The following is a 9,631-nucleotide window of genomic DNA, read 5'->3' as shown; positions in this document are numbered from 1 at the left end:
AGATAGATAGATAATAGATAGCTCTTAAGAGGCTCATTTGTTCATTGAGGGTGAATACAAGCACGGTTTCCATGGTGTTTTCTTTTTATCCTTCCAATCCCAAATAAAACCCACATTCCCCCTTTCCTCCCTCTTCTGCCCTTTCCTGGAAGCTCTGTGAGGGATAAACCCTTCTCAGTGCTCTCTGTGTGACTCCCAAGGCCCAGATCTGGAGGCAGTCCGCCATGTCAACTTCTTCCCGGAAGGCTGGCTGATCCGCATCGCAGCCAGCCATTTCCGCGCGGTGAGTTGCCCTCCCGGAAAGGAGGTCCTCTGGAAACGGGTTGCCTCTCTGACGGCCTCTTCTGGGCCCTTGAGGTTGGGGCACCTTCAGAGCCCCCTTATGTGGGGGGCGTGGAGGCCCACGTTGAAGTCCAGCTGTTGAAGGCATCTGCTACGTCAGTCACACCGTCCCGGGTCCCTTCACAAGCACAGGTGTAATAGCAGCTCTCAAACCCAGAGGTGGCGTTTTCAAAACCCGACATCCAAGTGCACTGCCGCCAAGTCAGCGCGGCCCACAGCGAACCCTGTAAGACACGGTAGAACGGCTCCTGTGAGCTCCCGAGACTGTAGCTCTTTACGGGTACAGAATCGTGTCTCGGTTTTGAACTGCTGACCTTGGGGTTAACTGCCCAACCTGCAACCACTCTGTCGCCATTTTAATTCTTTTTAAACGGCTAAGAAATTGATGAAAAAGAAAGAAAAACCCACCCGAACCCGAAAAGGCGCGTGCATTCTTCTCCAGATGCAGAGGACGCCCTTCCTCCGGGGCTGCAAGCGGAGCCCTCTGCACGCCCGCACCGAGGTGGAGCATTTCCCTCTGGGGCCCCCGCTTGTGCACTGAGACCCGAGCAGTGGTGTCCCCTGGGTGGGAATGCACCGGCATGCATTCTTGGACACTAGCGCTGTCTGTGCAAATGGCCGCCGTTCTTGGTCTGTCGCCGAGCCGGCCTCCGCAGACATGAAGCAGGCCAGTGTTTGTGCCCCAGGGTTCTGTGAGTCACTAGTGAAGAGTCAAGGCGCTCAACAAGTACCTATTGTGGCGCGCCCAGCACGGTGCCCAGCGCTGCCCGCAGAGCAGCTAATGACCCCAGCTTCTCTGGAGAATGACCAGGGCCAGAGCAGAGGAGGGGTGGCCGAGAGAGGACAGTGTGTGTGTGTGAGACCTGGACCCTTCAGGAATACAACCATCTCCCTCAGTGGGCTCCTACCGTCCTTCCCCACCCCCGTGTTTGCTTTGCCTCCAGATGTTGTCATGCAGTCTGACACACACACACACACACACACACACACACACACACAGCATGTGCCAGCAGTCCTTGCTCTCGACAGTACAACCATCACGCTCACTGTATTCCCCGAGCAGGGCTGCTTGAAGGCACGCGTTTGTGTTTGATCCTCATCTCCCTGGAAAGCACCCCAGGCAGAGTTGGTTTACGTGGGGCCAGTGGACAGGCCACATGCAGGATCCAGTGAGAGGATGGCCTCTTGAGCACCATGGTGGGGGGGGGCGCTCCATGGACCCCCAGGGAGGAGGAGGTATGTGGGTGCTCCTCCCCGGGGGCCCAGGCTGTGGGTAAGCTGTGTGTGTCTCTTTCCAGCTTGAGAACGGGGGAGACATGTCCCAGGTGGTCGACCTCAACACTCAGGCGCTGCGGTTCGGGTTGCTGTTTACCCAGGTACCCAGAACCGGAGCCAGCCCGGGAGGGGTGGGCTGGGGAGACTGCCTGCCACACCACCTGGGGGCCTCTGTGTGAACACAGTGCGCAGTCCTCTCCCCCAGGAGGAGGGGCCACCTTCGTGTCTCCCCGGCACACCCACCCACTCCCGCAGATGGAATTCACAAGATGGGGCCCATGAACCTGACGGGCGTCCCCAAGTTCCCCTGCTCTATGACTGCAGTTCAGGACATCCCCGAGACCACCCTTGGGTTCAGGGAACTACTCACCAGGCTCCCAGAGCTCAGCAAAGCTGCTGTACAGGAGGTTTCTGCTCACTGCAGCCAAAGAGCCCAGCACAGGGAAAGGGCGCACCATGGGGCGGGTCCTGGAGAGACCCGGTGGGCGTGAGCTTCCGGTCGGATTTTCCATTGGGGGTCCTGAGGGCAGAGCTTAGTTTTCCCAGCACCCATGGGTGGCAGCCCGTACATATATGGCCAACCAGGAAATCTTGCCCGAGCCTTGTGTCCTGCGTTTGTATTATGGGGTGGTCACATGAGCGTGGCTGACTGTGGTCTCCAGGCCTCCCAGAGGTCAAGCTGCCCCTGTGAGGTCCAACCTCCACCCCACCCTGCCGTGAATCCCATTGGTAATGTAGACGCATGTGGTCTGAGATGTTCAGGCATACAAGGACAGATCAGGCGGGACGGGTCCCAAGAGCTTCGAAGTGAATCTTTTATGACTCAGCACCTACAGCCCTGCTTTTCCCAAGCCCAGGGGCATTCTCTGGGATATGGACTATCTGGTCCTAAAATGAGGAAAGGCCTGGGCTGGCTGTAGTGAAGGGGCCACCCTCTGACCCACTCACATCAGCAGCTGCCAGCCGGCTCAGCGAGAGGCTCCACCATGAAGCTATGCTGAAGGTCGCAGGGAGGAGCCTGTCCCGGGGCTCCGGTGGGTGGAGCCCAGAATCAGAGCAGTGGTCAGCCATTGGTCAGTTGATGCACTGAGGACTTACCTAGGAAGCACCTTGGAACTCAGTCTCCAGGGAGGCTCTGGAGTTGGTGCTTCATTTTGGGTGGTCTGCGAGAGGCACCCTTCTCTGAGAAACTGCTCTTTGACTCGGGTCTCCCTACAACCCCCCTATTAGTGATCTCAAAGGAATTCTGGTTTCAAGTAAACCCTGGATCTAACATCATAGACTGCTCTTTGGGCCAGGTCTGAATGGACTGGGCCCCACCTTTGACTGTAGGGACCTAAGTGGTCAGACTGTAGACCACAGGGGCCAGGACATCTGGCAAGGGCCACTGGGGTTGAAGTGTCCCTTGTCATCACCACTCGATAGGACAGGGTAGAAGTGGCCATGGGGTTTCCCAGGCTGAGCTCTCAGAGGACCCGAGAGACCAGTCTTTTCTTCTGCAAAGCCGCAGGTGGTTTCGAACCACCAACCTATCGGTTAGCAGCCAAGTGTTTAACCACTGTGCCTCCAGGGCTCCTGAGAGTCCCATAGGCCCATCAACTTGGAACAACATGTTTTGCTTCGAAGGCCAGCAGACCCCAAGAAAATGGAACCAAGCTCGTAGTCACCGTACAGAGCAGCGCAGGACCCCGCGGGGTTCTAAGACTGTGACGCTAGGGGAGTCGAAAGCCCCGTCCTTCTCCCAAGGAGCAGCTGATGGTTTTGAACTTCTGACCTTGTGATTAGCAGCCCAGCTGAGACCCACTAGGAGGCCAGGGCTCTTTCTGCAGCCCACGAGTCACCTGGAAACACGCCGACCACGCTCTTGTCCTCACTAAGGAGCTGCGTTGTCACCGAGCGCTCACCTGCCAAGCATCTGTGGGGTCACTGAGGTCTGGCAAGGGGCTCTGGTGGGCTAAGCAGTGGCTGCTATACCACAGGTCTGTCGTTCAAACCCACTAGCTGTTCCGCAAGAGCAAGATGAGGCTGTCTGCTCCCATAAAGACTGACGGCTCAGAAGCCCTGCGGGGGCAGGGCTAATCTGTCCTGTAAGGTCGCTGGGAAGCAGACTCAACTGTGATGGTGGGTTTGGGTTGGGGTTGGGTTGGGGTTGGGCTGGGTCTGCCGTTTGAAGCCACCATTACGTTTTCATTTTTGCATCAGCGGTCAAATTGGTGGCTTTGGTGGTGGGAGGTAGACTGTCTTGCTATGGACGTCTCATGCCCTTGAATATGGAATGCAGCCTCTGTTCTCATTGTTGCTCCTCTCTCACAACTCAGGAGTATACGACTCACTCAAAAATGGTCAGCGTGTACGGGTTCTTCTTTGAGTTAAAGGGAGTCAAGCATGACGGGTCCTCGTACAGTTTTTATATGCAGGTAAGTCTGAAGGGCCTCCGATGCCCTCAGTGACTATCGAATTAATCAGTTTGTACTGACCACCGGTTACTCCCGGTGCTGTAAGCCAAGGAGCCCTGGCGATGCTATTGGGCAAGCGTTTGCCTACTAATCTTAAGGGTTGGTGGTTCAAACCCACTAGCAAAAGATGAGGCTGTTTGCTCCCATAAGGATTTACAGCTTTGGAAACCCTCTGTCTATAGGGTTGCTCTGAGTCAGAATCGACTCCAGGCGGGATTGGTTCGGCATGTTGTAAGCCAGGTGCTACCATTTAACATCATTCCATTCCTATAACGGCCTAGGGAGGCAGGGGTCATTGGCCTGTTTGACAGAGGGTCTCAGAGTTGAGTCCTTGTAGTCAGATGGCCTCTAGCTGATAACCCTGGGGTTCAATTTGAGTCCTCTGGCTTTTGGTCTGGGGCTCCATTCGTCTTCCATTCAGACCTGCTGGGTGACACTCTGCAGACGGCCATGGGGTGAGGAGAAGGAAGGGCCACTGCGGTGGGGGAGGGAATGCTCTTTCTGAGGGTGTCAGTGCAGCTTGGTAAGGGAGCACAAGCAAGCCAGTGCTGACCCCACGCCTGGGAAATCCATCCACGTCGCTTGCGAAGGTGAAAAGGCCCTGGCTATGGGATTGGGAGAGAGACGTGCTAACCCAGCCTGGAAGCAGGACCTTTGATGTGGTGCAATGAGAAGCTGATGAGTGAGTAAGCACCAGGAAGCCTGTGCTGACCCTGCTTACTTGTGGGGTCTTCTGCCGTGGCAGCTTGGCCCGGGTGCTCTTGCTGGACGTGAGTCTGCAGTTCAAGTCCAAGCGCCGTGTCTCTCACCTTGCCTTTACGGTGGAGAGGTAACAGAACCTAGCTCGCCGGGGTGCTGTGGGCAATTCAAGTGTTCGTTTGTGCCCAAAGCTCCGACCAGGGCTTGGCATGTAAAGCCCCGTATGTGTTAGAGAAGGAGAGTGGGGAGAGGGGAGATGCCAGGGTGGCAGTCGGCTCCTATGTTCTCCCAAAGTCTCTCTTCTCTAAGACTGCACACTCCTTGAGAAGCCATACTGTACTGAGGAGCCTGCGGATTAACTGCTGCTGCCAAGCACAGTCAGTCTCCAGGACACCCCATGGCCAACTGAGGCCAAGCCTGCCCCAGCTGCCCCGCAGGGTTTGAGGGGGCTTATCTTTACAGGAGCAGGCTGCCACATCTTTCCCTGCGAGTGGCCGGTGGGATCAGACCACTGGCTTCTCACAGAGCAGCACTTAACCACCACACCACCACGGGTGTGCTGCAGATGGCTGACTCACCGGCTGGGTGGATGTGTGGATGGATGGGTGAGGGAAGAAACCAGAGTCAGTACCCCAGCGTGGCCACTTACTGCCTCGCCGTGGGCCCTTGGGGCCTAGCCCTTGGCCCCTTCAGTGACTAGGGTGTTCTGTAAACCTCCCTACGCAATGGATCTTGCTGGATGGAAGAACTGAATGGATTACTCTAAGGACGTATTAAAATGCTCCGATGGATACGAGGGTGGTTTTTAGACCCGGGTAAAGCGATCATGAAGACCTACCAGTTTCAATGCTGCTGACAAGATGGGCCAATCCCTAGCCCACTGGCCAGAGCTTTGAAGATGGTGAGGGCTCGATTGCCATCGGGTGGCCATGAGCCCAGGAAGTGTTCCCACTGGGGGCGGGGGGCCTGCTCTCTTGCTGTGGACACATGCTACATGGGACGTCTTTGTGCCCGGGACCAGGTTGGCTGCCTTGGGGTCACCCTGGCTGCAGTTCCACCAGCTGGGGTCCCTTTCTTTGCAGAGAGTAAGGCACACGGATGTGCACTCCCCCCCTTGGCTCTTTGAGAACAGCCCGGTGAGCCTGCGGGCAGAGCGCTTGGTGAAGTACCAGATTGGAGCCCGGGTCCTGGTTAATGACAGGTGGCAGGAGTTCAGCACCAACCAGATCACCCAGAAGTTCGGGTTCAGCAAGCCGTCTTGCAAAAGTCACGTAAGCCCACTCGGGTCCTTCTCGCTGCTCTTTTACTTCTCTGTCACCCTTTCTCCCTCTTTTCTGGCGACCACTGACAAGGCCCCCAGGCCGTACACAGGACAGTGGTCAGTTTCTTAAGGATCATCACACCGCCCCCTTATGATTGAGAAAAACTTCCAGAATGAAAAGCTGGAGCTACTAATCAGATGCCCTGATTTGGATCACTCTAGATCCATTATGTGGTAGGCTGCTAACCACGAGGTCAACAGTTCAAATCTACCAGCTGCTCAGAGGGAGAACGATGAGACTCTGTTCCCCTGAAGGTGTACAGCCTTGGGAACCCACAGGGACAGGACTGCTCTGTCTCATAGGGTCACTGTCCATCAGAATGGACTGAGTGGGAGTGAGTTTGTATTTCAAGATCCATTTAAAAAACAACAGGGATTTTTAGCAGGGTTGAGGGGCCCAACAGAGTGCCTTTGCCATCCCACTAACACTGGTGGCTGTGACACCACATCGCTACCAACGGGGGGCAGGGGGTGCTGGGGTGGTGGAGGAGGGGGAGACTTGGGTTTGGGGTTTTAGGAAAACTCTCTGTTCTGGAACTGTGGGTTCCAGGAGGGCCAGTGGCCCAGCTTGGTGACCTGGGAGGAACCAGCCTTCCCTTAGACCAGTGGGTAATACACATACACACACACACACACACACACACACACACTCACATACACTCACTCACATACACACAGAGACACACTCACACTCACACACAACACACACATGCACACTCACATACACACACTCCTCCCTCTCCCCACCCCACTGCCCAGGATCAGTAAGTTGGGTTTTGGAGTTTGGACACCACCCACATCCTCCACCCAGAAGCTTTGCAGGTGGAGCACATTTCTGAAGCTCCCGGGTGATCTCCCGGGACAGGAGCCCGCAGCAGAAGGGCGGTCACTGCTGTGGGGTCGCAGGGAGGCCGGGGAGAGGCAGGGCAGCAACAAAAAGGAGACCGTTGGTGAGTGTTGCTGACCGTGGCCAGGGTGGCAGCCGCGCACGTGGCGCTGAACCCGCCGTGGAATTAAGCTACACGGTAACTGGTTTTCAGGCTCGTTATTTTGCTTCAAGGCGCCTCCCCGATGCTCCTACCTCGCAGGCCAGGTTGAGAGCCAGCTCCACGAGGCCTCCCCGCCCCGCCAGAGGGCGGTTGTGCCGCTCCCAGGGCCACTGGCCAGGCCTTGCTCTCTCTCCTAGGTCTTGAAATTCCAGACCATGGGCATCCCCGTCTACACCACGTTTGCCTTCATTTTCCCGCTGTCGTGAGATTGTCCAGAGCAGCGGGGGCTGAAGGGCGGTTTCCCTCGGCCGCTTGCTACCAAAGAGAAGACGGTGACATTAAAGGGACACGTTAATGTCCGGTGCTCGGCCGAGCTTCCTGGTCAGCAGTGCTCTCATTATTGCACACCTCCCTGACGCGTGGCTGTCATCTGGGGATGGCGCCCTTTGACCCCCTCAACCACCCCCAGAGACCTCCAAGTCCCTAACTTCTTGCACTCTGGTGTGGACCAGTGGGTGGGGCCGCCAACAGCAACATGCACCCACCTGGGGAAGGGGCGTGCCCTTCTCACGGTGCATCTCTGTCTGCTGCGTTTGGGACAGGATGGGAAGAAGGCCGTTCAGGCAGACCTGCCAGCCTAGCTTAGGTGGCGGCCTGTGTCTTGGAGCACAGCTTCACAGCTGGGAGACAATGGGGTGGCGGGCCTTCCTTCCCACTGCTGAGCCACACAGTGCCACAACCCTGGGGGCTTACAGCAGCACACACTGGCATTGACCATGTCATAGTTGTCGGCGGTTAGGAGTCTGGCCTGGGTAGACTGGTCCACCCCTTTTCAATTAGCAACCAAGTGCATTAACCGTTTGGACCAACCAGGACCTCGCTCTATCCTCACACACGTGAGGTTACCATGAGCTCGGGTCTCCTTGCTGGTAACTGGCTAGGGAATTTAATAAGCCCAGCCCAACCCACTACTGCTGTCAGCTTGGTTCCGACCTGCGGGGCAGAGTAGAACTGCCCTGGAGGGTTTCCAAGGCTGTCCCATTTAGAGAAGTAGACTGCCCCATCTCTCTCCCCTGGAGCTACCCCGGGACTCAAATTGCTAACCTCTGGGTTAGCAGCCTGGTGATTAGCCTCCTCATAGGACACTGATCCAGGATCCAACGGAGTGGATTGGTGTATTAGTCCGGGTACTTTGGAGAAGCAAATCCATAGAAACTCACATATAAGAGAGAGTTTTATATAAAGGTTAACTGTGCATCAAGAAAACATCCCAACCCAGTGCTGCCCAAGCCCACAAGTCGACCATTAACCCATATGTCCAACACTAATCCACAAAGACCTCCTCTATCTCACAAAACACACACAATGATGCCGACTGCAGGAGGAAAGCTGAGTCAGTGAATGTGTAAGCATCTCAGCGCTGGCAGGGGTCTCCACACGGCTGCTCCAGCACCCAGGGCTGCATCGGGGTAGGTCCATGTGGCTTCTCCTTGGGGATGCCTGGCAGGAAGTCAGTCTTGCAAGCTGAAGCAGGGAACTGCTAAGGCAGCTGCACCCTGGTCCGACCATCACAAAGGAAGAGACCTGAGATCTAGAAAGGCGAGGCTCACGGAGCCATTTATCCCTCCGCCCTTCAATTAACCCCACATGTGTTTATCAGCCAGGTTGGCACAATAAACTAACTCAATTGGGCTAGCTGCTGCCACCAGACCAACCAAGGAAGCCACCTAGGGCACATTCAACTTGGGGTCAGAGGGACATCATCTGCTCCTCCTGTGGAGAGGAGAGAAACTGAGGCTCACTGAACTGGCATGACTAAGCTTTTTAAAAAAAAAAAATCCATGGGCACTTGGCATACACTCACCATCCCATGGAGTTCTTCCAAGGCCCGTCTGAGGCAGCTGTGTTTGCCACATGGAACCAAGCAGGGAGCTGGGTCCCCTGAGGGCGCGTTCAGCTCCCTCAAAGAAGCAGCAGGGAGACCAACGCAGGCCAGCACACAAAGCTCCTCTGTGTCCCCCATCCCTCCACAGCCCCCCTGTGGGGGAGGACGACCGTGCCTCTATTTCACTACCCCGGCTGATTGTTGAAGCCTACTGTTCTAGAATAAGGGGGATTCCCCCCCACCTCCCGCCCCCCGAAACAAACAGTCTCACTGCCACCAAGTCAATCCAACTCACAGTGACTCTACAAGACAGGGTAGGACTGCCCCTGTAGGGTCCTGAAATTTTACCGGAGTAGAAAGCCTCATCTTTCTCCCACGGAGAAGCTGGCGGCTTTGCAGAAATTGGAACAAACAGAACCTTTGCAGAGGCGGAAGTGACGATCCAAAAAGCCCCTCCTTGTCCACTAGAGGGCAGAGTGCACCTCAAAGCTGGGATCTGTATAGTGAATGATGGGGGGAGTGTGGAGTGGAGACCCAAAGCCCACTTGCAGGCCACTGGAGATCCCTTTGCAGAGGGGTCTCGGGGAGGAGATGAGCCAGTCAGAGTGCGATGTAACAACGATGAAAAATAGAAATTGGAACAAACAGAACCTTTGCAGAGGCG

General features: G+C 56.0%; 1 protein-coding gene across 1 annotated transcript in view; it reads left to right on the top strand.

The window, feature by feature from the left end:
- BTBD16 (BTB domain containing 16) overlaps positions 1-7,379 on the top strand; it is a 52,957-nt gene extending 45,578 nt beyond the window's left edge. The window contains exons 10-14 of the mRNA XM_045291398.1: positions 201-283; positions 1,641-1,718; positions 3,936-4,034; positions 5,855-6,043; positions 7,280-7,379. Of these exons, the coding sequence (XP_045147333.1) occupies positions 201-283; positions 1,641-1,718; positions 3,936-4,034; positions 5,855-6,043; positions 7,280-7,348 (518 nt within the window). The 3' untranslated portion in view covers positions 7,349-7,379. The remainder of the gene's footprint in view (positions 1-200; positions 284-1,640; positions 1,719-3,935; positions 4,035-5,854; positions 6,044-7,279) is intronic.
- Positions 7,380-9,631: the final 2,252 nt, after the last annotated feature.

This window comes from Echinops telfairi, unplaced genomic scaffold (genome assembly GCF_000313985.2).
Source record: "Echinops telfairi isolate 266 unplaced genomic scaffold, ASM31398v2 ScPeMD7_70;HRSCAF=299, whole genome shotgun sequence".
In the NCBI taxonomy this organism is placed as follows: domain Eukaryota; kingdom Metazoa; phylum Chordata; class Mammalia; order Afrosoricida; family Tenrecidae; genus Echinops; species Echinops telfairi.
The sequence above is the reverse complement of the archived record's forward strand: the minus strand, read 5'-3'. Positions and strand labels throughout refer to the sequence as shown.